The sequence below is a fragment of the Corythoichthys intestinalis genome, chromosome 9 (assembly GCF_030265065.1).
Source record: "Corythoichthys intestinalis isolate RoL2023-P3 chromosome 9, ASM3026506v1, whole genome shotgun sequence".
Classification (NCBI taxonomy): domain Eukaryota; kingdom Metazoa; phylum Chordata; class Actinopteri; order Syngnathiformes; family Syngnathidae; genus Corythoichthys; species Corythoichthys intestinalis.
Genome location: NC_080403.1, coordinates 58,902,533 through 58,925,156, shown reverse-complemented (window position 1 = coordinate 58,925,156; position 22,624 = coordinate 58,902,533). Strand labels below are relative to the sequence as shown.

General features: G+C 41.0%; 2 protein-coding genes and 1 long non-coding RNA gene across 5 annotated transcripts in view; 1 reads left to right on the top strand and 2 right to left on the bottom strand.

Moving 5' to 3' along the window:
• Positions 1-10,873, bottom strand: part of rassf5 (Ras association domain family member 5) — a 70,227-nt gene extending 59,354 nt beyond the window's left edge. The window contains exon 1 of the mRNA XM_057845080.1: positions 10,170-10,873. Within this exon, the coding sequence (XP_057701063.1) occupies positions 10,170-10,755 (586 nt within the window). The 5' untranslated portion in view covers positions 10,756-10,873. The remainder of the gene's footprint in view (positions 1-10,169) is intronic.
• Positions 10,537-22,624, top strand: part of LOC130921336 (uncharacterized) — a 26,514-nt gene continuing 14,426 nt past the window's right edge. Inside the window, exon 1 of one of the 2 annotated variants that reach the window (XR_009064332.1) lies at positions 10,537-11,358. This is a non-coding gene — a long non-coding RNA (uncharacterized LOC130921336). Of the gene's footprint in view, positions 11,359-12,864; positions 14,109-22,624 lie in introns of those variants that run through there. The other variant, XR_009064333.1, reaches the window with a different exon arrangement.
• ikbke (inhibitor of nuclear factor kappa B kinase subunit epsilon) overlaps positions 17,801-22,624 on the bottom strand; it is a 22,895-nt gene continuing 18,071 nt past the window's right edge. Inside the window, exons 19-21 of one of the 2 annotated variants that reach the window (XM_057845078.1) lie at positions 20,918-21,012; positions 20,775-20,846; positions 17,801-18,596 (exon numbers count right to left, since the gene is read on the bottom strand). In XM_057845078.1, coding sequence (XP_057701061.1) covers positions 18,533-18,596; positions 20,775-20,846; positions 20,918-21,012 — 231 coding nt within the window. In that variant the 3' untranslated portion in view covers positions 17,801-18,532. The remainder of the gene's footprint in view (positions 18,597-20,774; positions 20,847-20,917; positions 21,013-22,624) is intronic. The other variant, XM_057845077.1, reaches the window with a different exon arrangement.

Genomic DNA, 22,624 nt, shown 5'->3' with positions numbered 1-22,624 from the left:
GACTTTGACGGTGATTGCTTAGCTGTCCAATCGACTTGAATCAATTGATCGAAATGGATTGGAGGTCTACTAGTGATTTATTCATTTCAATTCATAGCAGAAGTATGAAAAGACCTTTCACCGCTCCTACGAACATTACCTCAGGGTGGCCATGTTGGAAGGGGCGACATTCCCATCAAAGTCAATGCATTGACGTTAAAATAACTAGCTTATTTCTCAACCAATTATCTTATCAATGTCAAATCACTTGTGATTTGCTCTGTGGCTGCCATTGATGGTGTTAGGCGTCAAATGCATTTGATTTTCTTTGATTTTAGCAATGTTTTTCTGATGCAGAATGAACAGTAGGGGTGCTGAGATTGACCCCTGTGGAACGCCTCAGCTCATAACCCATTCCCACTTAAAGTAGACAGAACGTCTACTAGATATGAACTCGTTAAAATCACAGCGGAAGGATGATTGGGCGTCTAACATTGTCAATGGCACTGAAAAAGTTAATTGCCATAGTCATGGAGAGCCACAGCAAAAGAATCAAAGAACCACATGCGGCTCTGGAGCCGCAGTTTGCAGCCCCCCGGGTTAGACCCACTGACACTGTTCAAACACCAAAACAATTGGAATTCTCACACGGAATAGGTTCCCTTTTGTTTGACGCCCCAAAAATGACCGTTCACCCCCAAATGCGTTTTTTTTTTTTTTTTTTTTTAAAGAAAAAATGAAATTTCCAAACACTACTTGTCATGGAGTTTGGTCCAAATCAAATCATGAACACATCAAATATTTTAGGATATTGAAGCACACCAGGCTATTATTATAATATCAGACGACTCTACTATAACCTATTACATGATCATACTAAGCCCAAAAATCATTGTCACCAAACCAAAAAAATAAAACGTCTAAAAAGTATGAGTGCCCGCTTGTGGAGAAAAAACATGGGTCCTACCATGAAATGAAAGCGATCATATCTCCGGTTTTCCGTGGTCTATCGGTGCCAAATTAAAACTAGGGGAAAATGAAATCTGCGCTTTTGATGAATTTTGACTGTCAAATAATTAACATTATTACGATACTTTCAAGACGCTGCGCGACTGAACAGGCCGGTGTCATCGTAGGAATTCCGGCTGGAAGCTCGTGTGTGTGGTCTGTGACCAGTGTTGTTAATAACGGCGTTAGTATATAACGGCATTACTAACGGCGTTATTTTTTTCAGTAATGAGTAACCCAATTAATTACTTTTCTCATCTTGGCAACGCTGTTACGGTTACTGAGGCGGGAAAGGCATGCGTTACTATGGGTTACTAAGTTTGGTTGAATAAAAAAAAGTCTGAGAGAGACGGACTCACGGAGACGAGAGAGCAGAGCAGGAGTGGGGAAGACGCCGTTGCAAACGCGATGCTAGGTGGCTCCAATAATAGCTGACTGTCGCCATAGCCTACAAACTACACCCACATGATACGGTAGATATCACATATTATAGAACTAGATGCAAATGACAGACACGGCTGCATTGGCAACATGTTTTAAGGACTACATGCGTTAGTAAACAGCTGCCATCTTAAAGCAGTAGACCTCTCAGGAAGGCTCTGATGTAGAGATTCTTCCTAGCGAACCTAAGTAACTTTTTTTTGGTTTTGTTTAAATCTAAAATGTTCCTAAATCGGCAAACTCTTGACTTAAATCTATCTTTAAATGATGAAACAGTTTTAAAACTTACACATGTTGAAAGTAGACAGAAGGGAATTAATGCAATAACGGGAGCAATTTTAACAACTTTAACGGTTGATTCACAACTTTAAATGACTTCCACACATAGCAAAGGTAACTATCTAGTTATCGCAATACCCTTGTGTCTAGTTAAGTGGAGGGTAAAGAATTGGACTAGGGCCAATTGTCCCCCAAACCCTTTAAACTTCACATTGTATGACCTGTTTTTTGTTGTTGTTTTTTTTTTTGAGAAAAAAAGAAACATGAAAATTATCACTAGTTACTTTGCCAAGTAACTAATTACTCTTACGTTCAGGTAACTGAGTTACTAATGCAATTACTTTTTGGGAGAGGTAATTTGTAACTGTAATTAATGACTTTTTTAAAGTAAAATTAACAACACTGCATGTGACTGTATTTTTACATCTGATCGTTATCATGTGATTATTAAAGCGATGTCTCATTGGTGAAACTGGTAGAGGCACAGTGCTGGCAAAAATTAAATCTTATATGTAGACGAACAACTGTTGTGTAGCAGAGTAAGAGTTGCAAATTTAACCAAGTAAAAAGTATGGCGTGGTAAAACTACTCTTTCCAAAAGTTACTCAAGTAAATGTCACATAGTAAACATAACACTAAGCGCCTTTGAATATCACTCTTTACCTTTTAAAAGTAACTTGAACAACACTGCCGTTGAATCTTTATAGATGTGGATGGAAAACAATTTGATCCCTCCATTTACCATTGTGAGAGCTTTGTGAATGAGAACATTTACAGGCCACAGTTCATTGTGCTTATTAACAACAGTCACTTGAAGCGAGTGCTCAGCAGGGCATTCACCTTGCGGGCCGCCAAGCTCAATGTAGGGAACCAAATAAAGGAACACAAATGAATGCAATCATGGCCATGGAGTACAATACAGTACTTTTCTGTGTAATGAGAATAGATCATTGAGATGCTGAGAGAGCGATATACTGGCTCGCTCCGGCACCCCGAGTTTGTGGTTTAAAAAGTAGGTATTTTAGATTGAGCCTCGGACAGGTCGCACCACCATATGGGAGATTTTTGGACAAATTTTCAAGATCAGTACGACTTAAATAAAACAGCCACTTACATACAACCAGAGGTTGGTAGTAATGCGTTACATTTACTCTTTTAAAAAATGGTTTAGTTTTTGTGGACAAATACTCAAGATGTTTAAATTTCAAAAATTCAAAGGTTTTAGTTTTACAATCCAACAATGTTGACAGCATACATGCAAACTATTATAATCAAACATCAAATCATACATTTTTTGGAGGACTACTTTTACTTTTTTACTCATATTATGTTGAATAACGCTACTCCTACTTGAGTCTATAAAGCATTGCTGTATTGTGAGATGCTGACCCGGGTGACGTCATATTCGCATTCTTCGTCAATCCAGTAAGTCAGTCATTTTCATGGCGTGGGATTCAAAAAATTGAATGAATAAACAATTGCTTTCACACACATCCAAGCGGTCCATTTCATTCAGGAGTGTAAAATACCGTGTCAAATATAAAACAAATATGCTTTTTGCTCTTATAGGCACTTCAAGCAAGGCTAAAGCAACATTGCATATTCTCTCTTGCCAAGAAAACTGTCACACCATGTGTTTGGAAACAAGCAAGCCTAAATATGATACCGGTGTGTTTGGCAAGTTTTTATCTCGTCATGAAAAAAAAGTTTGTCGCCGAAATATTTTTGTTTTTGTCATCATTGACTAAAAAAACGACAAAAAAAAAAACACTTTTTTGTGTTCGCTTTACAGTACATAGTGTTTTGAATTAGGGCTGTCCCAAACGACTAATTTTCTCCCGATTAGTCAGCCGACTATTTTTACGATTAGACTAATCTAATGATTAAAAAAAAAAAAAATTCACTAATTTAGCAATGAAATTTTTTTGACGTGTATCAATTCACAAAAACATTTTGAAACACTTAAATCATTTAATAAAGTACAAATAAACACGTAAATAACAATAATAAATAACAAATAAACAATGAGTTCAAATGCTGATAGAATTAACTAGTGCAAAAGAATGGAATGTAAACAGATTCAGAACACTGACTTCACCTTTCCAACATGATTCAAAACAATTCTTAAAAAAACACCAAGCATTGATATTATAGTATAGTACTATATTATATGTAATATAATAATTATAATAATTATTCATTGCCAATCAGATTTTTCATAAAGGGTGTCATTTTAAAGGTATTCTTGGTGTAGAATCTGAATTCTAAAGTATGTGGGATTAACTCCAGAAATCATTATTTATATGATGAACATGGCATGCTTTTATTTTGAAATGTTCACCGGAAGTACTCTCGCTAAACAGCTAACTTCAGCTCCGCAAAAAAAAAAAAAACTTTTTGTCATTGCATGTAGTGTCAGTAATAGATTTTTTTTTTTCATTTGCAAATGCTGTTGACCAGCGATTTTTCATGTTTGAAGTGTCATCTTTTAACCGCAAGTTTGTTTTAACCGCAAGGTTGCCTTTTTTCCCCCTATTCACCTCAGTGTAAATGGTGTTACACTTATATAGCGCTTTTCCACCTTTCAAGGTAGCCGTGCTAACTTTACAGTGTTTAATATAGATGTGTTTTCTTATTTTGTATGTCTGAACTTTAATTCTACAGCATGTTGGTAAGATAAACTGGAGTCTCATATGCATTCAGCACGCACGCACGCACGCACGCAGCATTAAAACGCAGCCGTGAAAATTACCGCCATCATTTTTATTTACCGTGCGATAAATGGAATTGCATATCGCGACAGGCTTAGCAACTTCAATAAAACATGTCGTTAATTAGTTAGATGGACTTACAAACTAGGTTACGGCGCTTTAGGTCTTTATTCATGGCTGACGTGCAGCCAATCTTGGCATTGAAGAGAGAGGACACAAGAGTGTACCCTCCTTTGTTTCTTTGAAATAAGTCAATGTTTTGGACGCTGGTGTGCTTTTTCGGCTTTGTGCCGCTTTCCCCGCTTGCATACAGAGCGTCCGACATTCTGAACTTTCCACGCATTTTTTTTAACCCTTCATTAACCGTCGACGGATTTACGTCATCGATGCCTAGTGACTAGTCGGGACAGCTCTATTTTGAATATGTATACAGTTTAAGCATCTTTTTACCTGTGGCTGACGGTCATTTTGGACAAACATTGGAAAAGTGTGCGCAACTGGCCGTTACACCTAATTAAGACTTACAGGTGCTAAATGGTGCCACGACAGCACGGCCTCGCTCAAAGACTTAATTAAATACAAACGTGACATCTGACTCGTCTGTCGTGCCCGTAATCCCAGCCTCTCTCTCTATCCATCAGACATAATCCCAGGCAGGAGACACATAGGAGGGATTAAACGAGCTACTAACCCCCTGTTGCTCCCGCCACATGTACACATACACTTTGAACTCCTGTTAAAAACAAGTTATTGACTTTTGTGTATGAAAGGCAATGCAACGTAATGAGCGGGTTGGGTAGCTAGCAAACCACAATGTTATTGTGAGTAAAGCACAAAAAGGCCATCAATTGTTTTGGGAAACATTGAGGAACCAAAGAGACCGCATTGAATGGATGGGGAATGTTTTAAATTCAATGTTTACAGGCAGAATGAGGGGACGCTACAATCTTCTTTTCCCTTCAGGGGTCACCACAGCGAATCTGTCCCCCCACCCCCCAAAAAAACACGTTTCGGGCAGAACGGTCATTTTTTGCGTGTCAAACGAAAGAGAATTCCTGTCGCTTTGATGTCGAACAGCGTTGAAGGGTCAAACGTGTAGGCGGGGCAGCACACCAAAGAAATACCACTGAAAGAAAAAATACTATAGATGGTAGCTTTTGCATGACATGCAAAGCTAGCATCAAAAATAGGACTTACGTTGAAAAATGTTTGGTCGTAAGAACTCTCCATTGGATCCCTGTTATTTGGTGGATTATGTGCTTGCATAGGCATTTTCTACTTTGGTTTCTTCGAACCAGCAAAATACACAGAAATGCCTACATTTGATGCCTTTCTCCACCGCCGCATCTGATGGCGCACACTGTGTGACTCAGCAGCTGGGATTTCAAATAGGACTCCCTCAAAAATACTGAAGAGAACTTTTTTTGCATGTTTCAAAGAAACACATGACCGACAGTAATCTCTGCTCTCGCTTGACTGGGCGGGTAGCTGGCCGGCCACTCGCTGATAGAACATTAAATCAGACAGCCCTGCAGTGCTGCGCCTCTCCTCTCTCGCCCTCTATATTGCATCACTTCTCAATGGCATCTCTCACCACTTTGTGTCATCATATCTCCTTTGTCTTTATTTGTCTTCTCTACTCAAACTGTGATGCTACCAAAGCAGGAACCCTGGGTAACACAAATACATTTAAAAGCCTTATCATATAATGTCCTTCGGTCCCGCAAAAAAACTTCTCAATTCACCAATGCTAGTAGTAGCTTTGCATGTAATTTAACCCATTTGACGCACCAACACCATTCAGACACAAAAAAAGAATGACCCGAATTCTCACACGATGCAGGCTGTTTTGTTTGACACACCAAAAATGCTCCAAAACACATGTTTTTGGAACATAACTGACATTTCCAAATGCTTCTTGTCCTAAAGTGTTTGTCCAAATCACATCATTTAGACATTCAAGTGCATGTGACACGAAAAAGCATGTGTATTTCATAATACACGCGGTATTTTATGCTCCTGAATGATATGGACAGCTTGGATGTGTGTGGAAGCGATCGCTATATTTATTTAGTTTTTTGAATCCCGCGCCATGAAAATAAGTGACTTCCGGCTTCGGTCTTGCATTGAGGAGGAGGGCGCTGTGACGTGTACGGGAGAAGGAGTCCTGTTCACTATACAGCCGTACTGTTGTATGAGAAGAACTAAGGATTCAGCTGATTTTGCGGATTAATACGTTTATTCTTCGCATCACGCCAGCCAAACGGCTGCAGAAAAATCTTGCTTTATGAGGGAGAGGCGTGTGCGCCTTTTTGGAGTTTCAAAAGGTTCCCATTCACCGTGGATATTGGCCAAAACAAGCCCTACCACTGTGGGATCATTGGACTTACGAGGAAGTGAGTAAACATCTTGTTTTGTATTATGTCAAATACGAATACAGTGATTACAAAGTAAACACTACAAACTTTCTTTAAATAAAGGACTACTTACGTTTGATCATTGATAGGCATATAAAAAGCTCTCCTCGTGCACGTTAGCTGCACAACAACTGCAGCCGCCCTCCTCCGGGGAACAAACTGTAAATTGCTCTCCGCCGGGCGGTTTGCCAATCCGCGAAGACAATCGACAACCCAGTCGTCATGTCAAATAATCCGGGCTAGTTATGTGTGATTTTCCGCTTCGGAGACTTTGAAAGTTGTACCGAGAAAAAGAAAAAAACATTATTTTTAAAAATCTGACATTGTAAGCAGTTACTTACAATGTTACTCATTACTTGATTTTATTTTATTTTTTTTACCCGTTTACCTAATTTTGACCTGTACTTGAGTACATTTTTGGATTACTACTTTTACTTTAGTAGTACTATTTAGAAATAACACTACTATTACTTGAGTCCAATTTTTGGCTACTCTACCCACTCCTGTCCAAAATCAACAACCTGAAAATGCCTCAAAATCAACAGAAAGTCTTGAAAGAGCCATATTGGACCAATAAACAAAAAACAAATATGTCTGGAGCAGCAAAAAATTAAAAACCATATCTAAGCCCGATAATGAAGCCAACTCATACTGTATGAATCTATATTAGCTAAGCAATCTGGTGTGCACCAGAAACTATCTGCTCAACATTAGCAATATACAGCATTTAAGCTAGTGGACTTTGGACATGCAAGTTAGCCAATTGTTGAATTGTTGCAATTGTCTAAGTTGCATAGCAAAAGTCAGCTAGCTTAAATGCTATTTAATTGCGAATGTTTACAACAATTCGCTAACTTGCGTAGCAAAAGTCCACTAGCTTAAATGCTATAGACTGTAATGCTAATGTTTACAACAATTGACTAACTTGCATAGCAAAAGTCCGCTAGTTTAAATGCTATACAATGCTAGTGTTTACAACTATTGGCTAACTTGCATAGCAAAAGTCCCTAGCTTAAATACTATATAATGCTAATGTTTACCAGGATGTTTCTTGTGCGCACCAGAAACTATCTCGTAAAGGTATAGTAAACATATAGTGGTATATTGTTCGGTAAACAAGTAAGTTAGCCAATTCTTGAACTGATGCAATTGGCTAACTTGCATAGCAAAAGTCCGCGGCTTGAATGCTATATAATGCTAATGTTTACAGGTAACAATTCTCTAACTTGCGTAACAAAAGTCCACTAGCTTAAATGCTATGTACTGTAAAACTAATGTTTAAAACAACTGGCTAACTTGCATAGCAAAAGTCCGCTAGCTCAAATGCTTTATAATGCTAATGTTTACAACAACTGGCTAATTTGCATAGCAAAAGTCACTAGCTTAAATGCTGTATAATGTTAATGTATACCAGATAGTTCCTGGTGCAGATTGCTCAAATTTAATTTCTGTTGATGTCCCTTTAGAGGCTGTTTGCCCTCTTACAGAAACCATATTAAAGCAAAAGATATATTAGACTCCCCCATCTTTTACCATTTTCAAACATTTTTGAAAAGGCTCCAGGGAGCCATTAAAGCGGTGTCGCATGTGGCTCTAGAGCCACAGGTTGCTGACCCCTGGGATATACCAACCATCACAGCAATGCGACCATTGACATTTCTCCAGAAATTGCAGTTACTACTGCTATGTGATACGCCGTCAAAAGCGGTCTGCCTTAAGACATCCAGAAACTGACCCATTTGGCATGAGCGAGGCACTACAGGTGTCGGTGATGTCAGCAGAACGTCACCAGCAGTAACCACGTGAGAACACCTAAGGTCGCGTGTGGTTGACTGGACCCAGTCTAAATGGTTGTTTCTGGAATTTAAGAAACAAAACATCAACCAAAAGCAACATTTCCCCCTTTTTCTCTTGACACAAATCCCAGAGTGAGAACCAGGAGGCAAAGTTGGACGGACAAGATAATGAGCTTTCCATGGGTAAATGCTGGCAGCATCCGTGGAGCAAAATGTCAGCTACCAAAACAACAACCGACTTCTTGTATTCCATTCATGGGATTGGAGGCAAGGGCCAGCACACGCTGAAATAAATTTAATATCGATAACCTGTGTGACATTTGAGGGAACCAAACTGCATGATTTGAGGTATCTTTTGAAAAAATGTCCTAAACACTCCCATTGCCATTCATCAAATCATCCATTGACTACACAACTTGAAGCAACTGAGAGTTTGTGAGCATTCCAGCTGACACCAAGGAGTGGTCGCCAGCCACCTGTCACTATAAGGGAAACTATTAATGCTGATTTAGTCCTTGATAAGACTAAAATAAACATGACGACACACAGTTGCAGTTGCGAGTCCTACAATGACGCGGCGTCTTTAAAGCACTGTAAAAATGTAACTATTTGCCATACAGTCGACATGACTTGATTTCAAGCAGTTAGTATTTGGCACCGGGGAAAACCCGGAGATATGATCGTTTTCATTTCATGGTTGGAATGTTTTCCCCCCTCCACTAGAGGGCACTCATGTCATTTGTACGTTTCATTTTAGTAGTCTAAATTTCAATGGTTTGTGTGTATTTTTTGGCCTAATGTCATAGGTTATTGCTCAGTATAACACACACACACACACACACAAAAAAACCCGATAAAATGATTTTGATCAGGCATCTGTGTGGACAACTGTGGCTGCCACTGACTGCCGGTAGGATCACGGAAGGACCCTGCAGTAGCTTAAAGGCAAGCTGCAACAGGAAGCTTCAGGTTTACCCGTTTTGTCAAAATTGTAAGATTTTAAAAAAATGTTTTTTTTATCTTGCATGAGAATATGCAATGTTTAGCCTTTTAAGGTGATTACTGATTGATCCTTATAGTCTTAATGTAACTTGCAGTGTTAGCATAGCATTTGCGTTAGCATTAGCTTGGCGAGCATCCTCTTAAACTCACTTGTTTAGCTCAAACAAACATTTAGCTCATGTTGGTCTTCACAGGGAGCAGATGGTTTCACCCTTGTGAAATGAGGAAGACTAGAGGGCAGTGTATCCACCCAAATCAATAAAACTAAAAACTAAACTTTCAAAATAAACCATTACAACGCCACTTTAACTAAACGAAGACTCGAAGCCGCAAAATTTAATTTAAATCTTTTTTTCTAATCGGTTACTCGAATTAACCGATTAATCGTTGCAGCATTAGTCATGACGAGTTCTTTTCACCGAATACCTTTTTTAAATAACTACTTTTGAAATATTGTTTTGAAGTAACGCTACTCTTACTAGAGTCCAAATTTTGACACTTCCTCCACCTTTGGTTCTAGTACTGGATACACTCACTTTGACACTCCAGGGCCCGCGCGCTGATTTGGCGGCTGCAAGCGTCGCACCAGTCCTGCGTAACGGCCTTGGCTTCGAACCTGTGTCCCTCTCCCTTGTCGGCGGTGCCTGGCGGGAAGATGGCCCAGGCCTCCCGGCGGGGAGGCTCGGTGCGGGCGAGCTTGACCACTCCGGTCCTGCCCTGCGTGAGACGCTCCAGAGGGAGCCCCCCAGGAACCGAGCCGAGAAAGCAGTCTTTGACGTTGACGCGGACGGGGAGACTCGGGGGCGCAGCCTCCCCGCAGCAGTCCGTTCTCTCCGCGGGGGAGCAGCATTCGGAGCGCTCCGGGCTACGTGGCGGCGGCGGCGGCGACGACGACGATGTTCCTCGGCACCCGCCGGCGGCTGTCCTATCGTCCTTTAAATGGCATGTCTCGGCTCGGTTCGGACTCGGAGCGGTGACGGAACCGCATCTTCTCAACATCATTTTCTCCCAGGAGGACTTCCTCGGAAGGGTGATTTTCTTCCTGCCGGCGGCCGTTTTAAAGACCCGCAGCAGCGGTTCCGCGGCCACCGGGTGTTGGCCCACAACACTCGCGGAAGCCATCGCGTCGTCCTGACCCGGGGCCGCCGCTGCCGCCGCCGCACTGCTTGGTGTGCTAGTAGCGTCTGCCGTGTTGCGCTCTCCCTCCCTCCCTCCTTTCGTGCCTTGAATGTCAACTCAACCCGCGCCTGACACCAGCGTGCCTCCGTGACGTCAGCATGCTTTGAAGCCTACGGGCGCGCTCCCTTCAAACAGACGTGAGCGCGCTCAGGAACAGTGTCGAACTAACTACCTTTCCAAACACTATTTGATCTCAATTGGGATCAAATATCAATTGAAAAAGAAGGAGTTTTGTTTTTGCAGGATGCCTCTCGCTCAGGCAGGGTTGCCTCTGATGCCTTTCATGTTGTGCCAGATACCGTTAATGAAGCTTTAATAAACAGAGCAAGTGACGATTTGGGGATATTTTAATTTCAAAAAACAAAAAATAAACGTCACCCCATAAAGACCTGGCGTCAAGCACACACGGACATAAAACAATTTTAGTTTGCTCTCGAAGCCTATTTGTCCATGGTTCTGAACTGGTGCCAGATATTTTCAAAGTCTTCGCGCGGGCGGTTTTATCCAATTCGGGCTAATTCTGACCAAATTTGGCGGGTTTTTTGGGTAAGGAAGCGTTTTGTCAAACATTTAAACTCGTATATACGATTGAATTACAGTTAAATTGCTTGCTTACAGCAGAATTCAACGTCAGTTCTATATGGCATTTTAGCGCCTCACAGCGCGTGGAGCTGTGAACTGCATGTCATTTCTGATTTGGCGGTACAATTCAACTAAATCATTGTAAAAATGGCACATTAAAATGTGTTATATGCACTGTAACTAAAGGAAAGTACTACTTCTAAAATTCTAAAATTAGATGTACTGTAATTTCTTTTGGTATCAATATTTTACCCCGTTCAGACCCGCATTTTTTCTGCTGGGCAAAAAAACAAAACAAAAAACCAACAGATTTTTACTCTACTCAAACACCAGAACAAAGTGCATTTTTTTTGGTTGGGGATATTTCATGCTTTTATTGATTATTCTTAATGTTAGTGTGTTTTTAATGAGAAATGAACAATTTATGATATCCTTTTAGAAGTTGGGTTTGGTCAGCCATTTTTAGAGAGTGCATGCCCAACCTAATGATTTGATTTTGATGGGTAAAGTTTCATCCATCTCCTATAAGTAGCAATAGCAACTAAATACAGTGTAGTTATTGGTTTAGACGTGAACGCGTCGTGTCCTTCAGCAGCATGCCTAGGTCTGAAGAGGTTAATTTGAATTATTTTTATTATTCAGTACTTTAAAAAAAATACAAATAAAATATATATAGATAGCGGAAAACACAGACAAGACTGAAAAAGCCGTTTCTGCTCTTGCACTCTTTAAAATAAATTGTATTTTAAGCCAAAAGAACTGTTGTGTTTGATAAAACAATATGTCTATATGCTGCCATAGCAGATTCGTGGCACATTAATCCTGCAAACAAACTAACCCCCGTTTACAAACGTTGCGCAACCGCTTTTGTTTCAACCCAGCCATAAAACGAAGGTAATTAATTATACTTATTATTCAAAATGTCATTTTTCACTTAGAATCATTAATTGAGGACTAATATTTAGTTTTTAAATTTTTTTTTAAAAAACTTAGAAAAATTATTCACTTGCATATTTGAAACAAATTCAATTAGTGCATTGATTTGAATTTATATATTTTTGTGATTGCCCATCGCAAATTACTTGCAGGCAACACCGATACGACACTTGGATCCCAAATGAGGGACTCCCGCAGGCCGCAATTGCCCCGTGAGATGCACATTTGATATGCTTGTACTATCTGAATGGAATAAACACATTTGTGCATGAAATACTCAACATACAGTACTGTATATTTTTATTATATTATGTATATACAGGATATACTGTATGTATATATTTTCCCCAAGTGGAAGCTTCCATAATCCTAATAAATTTAATAATTAAATACAAGTTTGAGCCTTTTCTAAGAATAACTACATCCCACATGATGCTTATTGGTGAAACAGCATTGATTCCTCTACAATGTGTCTCCCATTGTTGTTTTCTGCTTATAATATCAAAATGGAGATTGAGTTGGAGAAGTGAAAGATCTTGCTTGTCACATGTGAGCTGCTTTTCATCAGAGGGTCTCAAAGTGTGCATTTATGCTGACCTTTGAAAACCAAAAGTGGAATTTCCCCACCTCGGCACAACACTGTGGAGTTTCATTTCAAAACCTGTGACGGAGGGGCCTTTGATCGATTTAATCACAGTGTTTGCTTGAAGTAAACAAAATGTCATGGGAGATCCGAAGGTGAAAAAAAAGATTCACAAGGACTCTTTAATCTAAAACACCTTTTTCACAATGATTGCAAAATGTGTTCATAAATGACAGATCAAGGGTGTCCAACTCATTTTGGTTGGCGGGCCATATTTATGGCAATTGGATCTCACATGGGCCGGACTAGCCAAATAAGTGAACTCACCGGCTGTCGTTGCACGTTCAATCTATGTTGACTGGGAGTGGGCGAATAAGTATACAAGGAAGTGCCCCAAAATGAACAGGAACTGACCCAAAATCAGCTAGAAATGGCCCCAAAATCCCCTGAAATCAACAAGAAAGGATCGAAAATATACAAGTCACCCTTGAATGCCCCAAAATCATTGGAAAGTGTAAGTAAGTCCCTCGAAATCAACAGAAATTGACCGATGAGCAGGAAGCTACTCGGAAATGCCCTGAAATCAACAGGAAATGATCCAAAACGAACAGGATGTGACCAATGAATGAGAGGGCTTGGGTTTTCATAGGGACGGTAGGGACATAACACTAGCAACTTTCCAGGAGGCTCAAATTGTCCCCACAAAGTTTTAAGCAACCTTATTTGCATTGCAGAAAGATTTCAGTTAGATAGGTAATTTAGATTGTCTTCCCAAATGTTTTAATTATAAAATAGACCTTCCGAGAGAATAGAACTTTATTGTCGTTGTCAGCAATAACGTTGTCAACAACGAAATTTGACGTGGCACTCTGTCCCGACTAGTCGACGTCATCGATGACGTAAATGCGTCAACAAGCACATGATCCCGTCGAGGGTTACTGAAGAGTTTTAAAAAAAAAATACGTGTGGAAAATTGAGAATGTCAACGCTCAAGCAGAACGTGGCACAAAGCCAAAAAAACGGACCAGAGTGGCCAAAACATTGACTTATTTCAACAAAACAAAGGAGGGCACACTGTTGCATCCTGTCTCTTCAACGCCAAGCTTGGCTGCACATCGGCTGTGAATGAACACCTCAAGCGCCGTCACCCAGTTGTAATTTTGGAAGACGACAGGAGACAACAAGCTGGCAGATCGTAAGTCCGTCTAACTAAATATTTTTTTATCGAAGTTGCTAAGCCTGTTGCGATATGCAATGAATCCATTTATGACATGGTAAATAAAAATGAGGGCGATAACTTTCACGGCTGCATTTTATCGCCGTGTGTGTGCGTGCATGTTGATAGCATATGAGACTTCAGTTCCTTTTGCAGATGTTTATTGGTCATCAACATGCTGTAGAATTAAAGTTCAGGCATACAAAATAAGGAAACGCATATATATTAAACACTGTAAACATTAGCATTGTTACATTGAGGCTAATGGGGAAAAAGACAACCTACCTTAGCCTGCTATAAAAATTGTCAGTCTCCTCCAAGACGCAAACTTGCTGTTAAAAGTTGACACTTCAAACATGAAAAATCCTTGTGATTTTGAAAGACGACAGGAGACAACAAGCTGGCCGATCGTAAGTCCATCTAACTAACTAACGACCTTTTTTTATTGAAGTTGCTAAGCCTGTCGCAATATGCACTAAGTCCATTTATCGCACGGTAAATAAAAATGAGGGCGGTAATTTTCACAGCTCCGTGTTATTGCCGCATGCGTGCGTGCACATGTGTGTGTTGATGGCATATGAGAGTCCTGTTCCTTTCACAGATGTTTATTGGTCATCAATACACCATGGATTTAAAGTTCAGGCATACAAAATAAGGAAAAACCTCTATAATAAACCCTGAAAAGTTTAGCTTTGCTACATTGAGGCTAATGGGGGGGGGGGGGGAAGACAACTTACTAACCACTTTAGCCTACTATAAAACATTGTCAGTCTCCTCCAAAATGCAAACTTGCGTTTAAAAGGTGACACTTCAAACATAAAAAATCGCTGGTCTACAGCATTTGCCAACAAAAAAACAAAATCGAAAGAAAACATTTATTACTGACACCACATGCAACGTTGAAAAGTGCTTTATTTGCGGAGTGTAAAGCTTACCGTTAGCGGTTTAGCGAACGTACTTCCGATGGACATTTCAAAATAAAAGCATGTCATGTTCGTCATATACATAACGAATTCTGGAGTTAATCCCGCATATTTCAGAATTCAGATTCCATACTAAGAATAGCTTTAAAATGACACCCTTTATGAAAAATTTGATTGGCAATGAGTAATTATTATAACTATTATATTACCATTATATATACAGTGCCTTGCAAAAGTATTCGGCCCCCTTGAACCTTGCAACCTTTCGCCACATTTCAGGCTTCAAACATAAAGATATAAAATTTTAATTTTTTGTCAAGAATCAACAACAAGTGGGACACAATCGTGAAGTGAAACAAAATGTATTGGATAATTTAAACTTTTTTAGCAAATAAAAAACTGAAAAGTGGGGCGTGCAATATTATTCGGCCCCCTTGCGTTAATACTTTGTAGCGCCACCTTTTGCTCCAATTACAGCTGCAGGTCGCTTGGGGTATGTTTCTATCAGTTTTGCACATCGAGAGACTGACATTCTTGCCCATTCTTCCTTGCAAAACAGCTCGAGCTCAGTGAGGTTGGATGGAGAGTGTTTGTGAACAGCAGTCTTCAGCTCTTTCCACAGATTCTCGATTGGATTCAGGTCTGGACTTTGACTTGGCCATTCTAACACCTGGATACGTTTATTTTTGAACCATTCCATTGTAGATTTGGCTTTATGTTTTGGATCATTGTCCTTTTGGAAGATAAATCTCCGTCCCAGTCTCAGGTCTTGTGCAGATACCAACAGGTTTTCTTCCAGAATGTTCCTGTATTTGGCTGCATCCATCTTCCCGTCAATTTTAACCATCTTCCCTGTCCCTGCTGAAGAAAAGCAGGCCCAAACCATGATGCTGCCACCACCATGTTTGACAGTGGGGATGGTGTGTTCAGGGTGATGAGCTGTGTTGCTTTTACGCCAAACATATCATTTTGCATTGTGGCCAAAAAGTTCAATTTTGGTTTCATCTGATCAGAGCACCTTCTTCCACATGTTTGGTGTGTCTCCCAGGTGGCTTGTGGCAAACTTTAAACAAGACTTTTTATGGATATCTTTGAGAAATGGCTTTCTTCTTGCCACTCTTCCATAAAGGCCAGATTTGTGCGGTGTACGACTGATTGTTGTCCTATGGACAGACTCTCCCACCTCAGCTGTAGACCTCTGCAGTTCATCCAGAGTGATCATGGGCCTCTTGGCTGCATCTCTGATCAGTTTTCTCCTTGTTTGAGAAGAAAGTTTGGAAGGACGGCCGGGTCTTGGTAGATTTGCAGTGGTCTGATGCTCCTTCCATTTCAATATGATGGCTTGCACAGTGCTCCTTGAGATGTTTAAAGCTTGGGAAATCTTTTTGTATCCAAATCCGGCTTTAAACTTCTCCACAACAGTATCTCGGACCTGCCTGGTGTGTTCCTTGGTTTTCATAATGCTCTCTGCACTTTAAACAGAACCCTGAGACTATCACGGAGCAGGTGCATTTATACGGAGACTTGATTACACACAGGTGGATTCTATTTATCATCATCGGTCATTTAGGACAACATTGGATTATTCAGAGATCCTCACTGAACTTCTGGAGTGAGTTTGCTGCACTGAAAGTAAAGGGGCCGAAGTTTAAATTATCCAATAAATGTTGTTCCACTTCACGATTGTGTCCCACTTGTTGTTGATTCTTGACAAAAAAATTAAATTTCATATCTTTATGTTTGAAGCCTGAAATGTGGCGAAAGGTTGCAAGATTCAAGGGGGCCGAATACTTTTGCAAGGCACTGTAGTAGTAGACTACAATATCAATGCAAGATATTTTTTTTAAAGAATTGTTTTGAATCATGTTGGAAAGGCAAAATCAGTGTTCTGAATCTGTTTATGTTCCATTCTTTGGCCCTAGTTAATGCTATCAGCATTTGACCTCATAGTTTGTGATTTATTGTTGTTATTTATGCGTTTACGTATACTTTAAGAATTTAAGTGTTCCAAAATGTTTTTGGGGATTAATAAGTTTCAAGAAAAAGTTAATTGCTAAATTAGTTTATATATATTATCTATCGTATTGGCCTGAATATAAGACGGCCCTGATTATAAGACGACCCCCTCTTTTTCAAGACTCAAGTTTGAAAAAGACTTTTTGAACACCAAATTAATTTTTATACAGAAAATAATTTGAGTACATCTGAAACAAATGATTATAACAATATATTTGAGAGAAAAAGCATGTTATTTTGCCTCATTCAAATCTTAAAATCTGAACATTTAAATATGTAAACTAAAGTGCAATCACATTCGTAAATGAATGGCTTCTGGTTTTTGAAATGTAAATAAACCAATCTCTTGTGATTAAACAACAAAATTGCAATAACTGCATTAATCATCAAAGTCTAATTGTTACTGTAGTCTTGAAACAAATCTGATTAAGGAAAAACATTGCAATAAAATAATGCAAACTGGTTAAACTTGAGAGTAGCTGAGATCTGTCATGACAGAACATCGATTCAATGATATCTGGTGCCATCTAGCGTCGTGAATGGGTATAATGTCTAGACCGCGATTATAAGACGACTCCCACTTTTTCAGTCTTATTTTAATGCAAAAAAACACTCATTCGCCCAAATACAGTATATTATATATATATATATATATATATGTATAGATACATACAGTGGGGAGAACAAGTATTTGATACACAGTCAATGGGAAAACCCATTGGCAGTGTATCAAATACTTGTTCTCCCCACTGTATATATACATACATATTAGATTAGTCGACAAATCGTAAAAATAGCTGGCTGACTAATCGGGAGCTGATTAGTCTCCCCTTCAGAGAGGAGGGATATTAGAAGGGTTTTCTTTGGCCAGCAGCAGCCACTGTAAGTCATGTAAACAGACGTCAATGTTTTGGAAGTGGGGGAAACACCACAAATTTTTCTACTGAAAGTTCGACCTGCGTCAGAGTTAGCATAACATTATACTTGCTAACCTGCAAAACTACTCTGTTCAGGCCAGCATCCACAAGGAACAACGAAGTCGAGCTAGCTGTCCCTTATTTGGATCATTGTTTGCATGACGTGCATTACTTATTTGGCCAAAAATTAAGTGGTTCGGCTCACTTGAGATCTAATTGCCATGAAAGTGGGCTGTGAAGCTAAATAAGTTTGACAACCCTGGACTACGGTACACCCAGGCGAGGGTGCAGTCTGCCTTTTGACAAGTAGAAAATTCTATTGGTTGCTGAATTAACCTTGGATAGGATAAAATAGATAGGATAAAATGTATTATTGAGGTTAGCATTGGCTGGCAAATCCCTCAGTGATGTGACGTTCCTGTGACTCTTATCTCTTAATTGGTTGACAATCTGCCATCTCCAGCTCCCTCTTGAAGCAGGCGGTCTTTCATAGCGTCACAGCGGTCGTCCGGGAAGCTTACGGCAGGCAATTAAAACCGTGTGCCTATCACAGCGTGGCGGGCCGCGCCACGCTAGGCCTCACGGTCACTGCGGAGTTGACTGCTTCTAGACTGCAGAAAAAGAAGGGCACGTAGTGCAGTACTGTAAAATCAATCGCTTGATTCAGTCTCAAACACTTAGACCAAGGGTATCAAATATGTGGTCCAATCCGGCTTGCGGTGTTCTGCCTGAGAGGCATCTTGTGGCTCATTCATACTGTACATAAAGAATCATGTGCTTTTAACATTGCCGATTTATACACTTGGCTCACTTTTGTGTCCACTGTCTCATTGTTTATTCGCCCCCTCCCAGTCAGAATGGATTGGATATCAAGCGCCGTTCAATGAGTTAACAAGGAGGCAACCCACAAATGCCCCAAACCAACCAGAAATGATCCACAATTCACAGGAAGCAACCCATAAATATCTTTTAAGTGTTAAGGAAGTTACACCAAATAAGAGGTAATCTAGAAATGCCTAAAAATCCACAGGAAACGATCCAAAATGAACAGGAAGAGACTTGTAAGTACCCTAAATGACAAAGAAGTGACCCAAAATGAACTTTCACAGACAACTAGAGGATCTGGACTGGGAACACACATTCATCCGGCACCTCCCAGTCCAAATAGATTGGATGTCTAGCGTTGTCATCCATCCATCTTCCCCTTGCTCCGGGGTCGGGTCGCGGGGACAGCAGCTTAAAAGGGAAGCCCAGACTTCCCTCTCTCCAGCCACTTCAACCAGCTCCTCCAGCGGGATCCTAAGGCATTCCCAGGCAGCGTGTTCTGGGTCATCTCCGGGGCCTCCCGCCGGTGGGACATGCTCAGGACACCTCACCGGGGAGGCGTCAAGGAGGCATCCAAACCTGATGCCCGAGCCACCTCAGCTGGATCCTCTCAACGTGGAGAAGTAGCAGCTCGACACGGAGTCTCTCCTAGATGACCGAGCTTCTCACGCCATCGCGAAGGGAGAGCCCGGACACCCTGCAGAGGAAACTCATTTCGGCAGCTCGTATACGGGATCATGTTCTTTCAGTCACGACCCACAGCTCGTGACCATAGGTGAGAGTAGATCAACTGGTAAACTGAGAGCTTAGCCTTTCGGCTCAGCTCCTTCTTCACCACTACGGACTGGTGCAGAGTCCGCATTACTGCAGACGCTGCACCGATCCGCCTGTCGGTCTCCTGCTCCCTCCTGCCCTCACTCGTGAACAAGACACAAAATACTTGAACTCCTCCACTTGGGGCAGGATCTCATCCCCGACCCGGAAAAGGCACTCCACCCTTTTTCGACCGAGGACCATAGTCTCGGATTTGGAGGTGCTGATCTTCATCCCGACCGCATCACACTCTGTTGCGAACCGCTCCAGTGAGTTTTGGAGGTCACGAATTGATGAAGCCAACAGCACCACATCATCTGCCAAAAGCAGAGATGCAATGCTGAGGTCACCAAACCAGACCCCCTCAACGCTTCAGCTCTGCCATGAAATACTGTCCATAAAAATTAAGAACAGAATCAGTGACAAAGCGCAGCCTTGGCAGAGTCCAACCCTCGCTGGGAACATATTCGACTTACTGCTGGCAATGCGGACCAAACTCTGACACCGGCGGTACAGGGTCCGAATAGCCCTTACCAAGGGGCTCTGTACCCCGTACTCCCCGAGACACACGGTCGAACGCCTTCTCCAGATCCACAAAACACGTGTAGACTGGTTGGGTGAACTCCCATGCACCCTCGAGGATCCTGCAGAGGGTGTAGAGCTCGTCCACCGTTGCACGGCCGGGACGAAAACCACACTGCTCCTCCTGAATCCGAGATTCGACTTCCCGATGGACCCTCCTCTCCAGCACCCCTGAATAAACTTTACCTCGGAAGCTGAGGAGTGGGAGGGATCCCTCTATAATTGGAACACACCCTCCGGTCCCCCTTCTTAAAAAGGAGGACACCCACCCAGGTCTGTCAATCCAGAGGCACTGTCCACGATGTCCACGCGATGTTGTAGAGGCGAGTCAGCCACGACAGCCCCACAACATCCAGAGCCTTTAGGAACTCTGAGTGGATCTCATCGACCCCCGGGGCCTTGCCACCGAGGAGCTTTGTCAATGGCACTGAAATATGAGCAATTACAGCTTGTCATACCAGCTGACTTATTTGGCTACAAATAAACTAGCTGTAGTTGCCATAAATTGTGGCCCGCAAGGTAAAAAATGAGTTTGACACCCCTGGTATAGACAATTGGGCTGTACACACCTCTCTATTATGGTGTTGCTACACTGCAGTTCATGTCCCAGAATTTCCATTTCTTCCTTTAGGTGGTACATCCTAGAAGACAAAAAGACATACTCAAATATCAGCACAGTTTTGTCTTATGCATTTGCACACCAAAGACAAACCTAGACAACATGAGTTCTTTGTCCCGGAGTTGTATTTCCTCATGCTGCTGTCCCGCTCCGCTTGGCTGTAGCGTGACCAAGATTCTGTCCAGAGTCTGAGTTGAACAGAAAATAAGCTCCATTGAAATCATATTTGGGAGGGAAAAAATATAATGGGAAAAAAATCACATTGATAACTAACATTCCAAGAATAATATCTTAGTTTCACTTAGAGAATGACCGGAAATGCCTTAAAATGAAACTAATGTGAAAAAAATATGCTATTGTAGTCATATTAACAGGGTGCACATTTGAAAAATTGGCACCTAGGGAGTTAGTTGGATCTTCCTCAAAATTGGTGAGACTGTTCATGAGACATATAAGATCTTAAGTTTCAAAATGGTGAGTTTTCATTCACAGGCCTGACCTGGGCAGGGTGCCAAAGTCAGCCTTTATTTATTTATTTTTTAAATTCAGTAAATGACTAATAACTCCCTGATCCAAGTTTCAGTCTTTTTCATATCTGGCATATGTAAGAGGTATCCCAGCCTGAATACGACTGCATTGAAATACCGTATTAACCATTAGGCCTGGCGTTCCCAGGAAATGCCCTTTTTTACTAGAGAGGCTCCTCCTCCAAGGGGAAAAAAAATAAATTGACCTCAAACATTAATCGGGGGAGCTGTAAAACATTCGTTCAGGTGCCTGATGAAAAATATTGAGGTTTGGTCCAAGCAGAGGGGTCCAAACAGTAAAGTGAAAATGACCGTCACCATTTTGTGTCACCACAAAATTTGGAAAAGTCCTAAGTTTCCAGATATACAACATATCTGCGCCAAACTTCCCGTGCTTGATGAGATTCCTGTAGGGGGCATTTGCATCAACCCTACACCACCAACTAGTGGCAATAAAAAGTCACTCGTTTTACTTATACATGTCCAGTTCTTTTCAGGTTGGTCCTTGTAGTCACAAGACCATTTGTAATACTACATTTTAAGGCCCATGTCCACGTCTGTCTGTGGTCATGACAACCCTATGTTAGCCATTAAAAGGAAGTCCATTTTTTCAGGGACGTAGGCAGCTTATAGAGCCGCGAAATTTGGCACACTTAATCGAATTGGCCCAATTAGAAGATTCATTTTGGTTTTGAATAAGAGCGTGGCTGCGCAGCTCAGTAGCACCTCCTTTTTTGTAGGACCCTCAAAAGGGTTTTTCTTCACCTAGGTGTGTGTGAATGTATTTCTCATCTCAGAATATACAAAACCATCTCTGTCAGCCATGCCCACAACACAAAAGAGATTTCAAACTCAAAAAAGGCGCGTTTCCAGCACAGGTTAGTTTCTCATGAGATGATGAGAGGGCCACGATCTGCCACCACCCTGAGCTGCGCGCCGTCCGAGTTGCGCCCAACTGCGAGGGCCTGCTCAGTCCTGCTTGCAGGCCTAGTTTGGTTTTCTTTTTACAAGCTAAATGGTAGGTATAGCTTCGTTGATGTTGCACTTATTTAAAGTCTTTACAGCATTCTTTGAAAAGTGGCTGATTTCTATGAATGTTTTTCAAATAATTGAGTGGTTCATACAGAAATAGCTGAATAAATGGAAAAAAACCTGCCATTCATTCAAAGAAATATATATTTAAATGTATGACATCGCTCTAATCAAACCAGTTTGAATTTTGCTCTTTTTTTATTCTTCCTCCAAATATTACAACTGATACGGTTTGAATTTG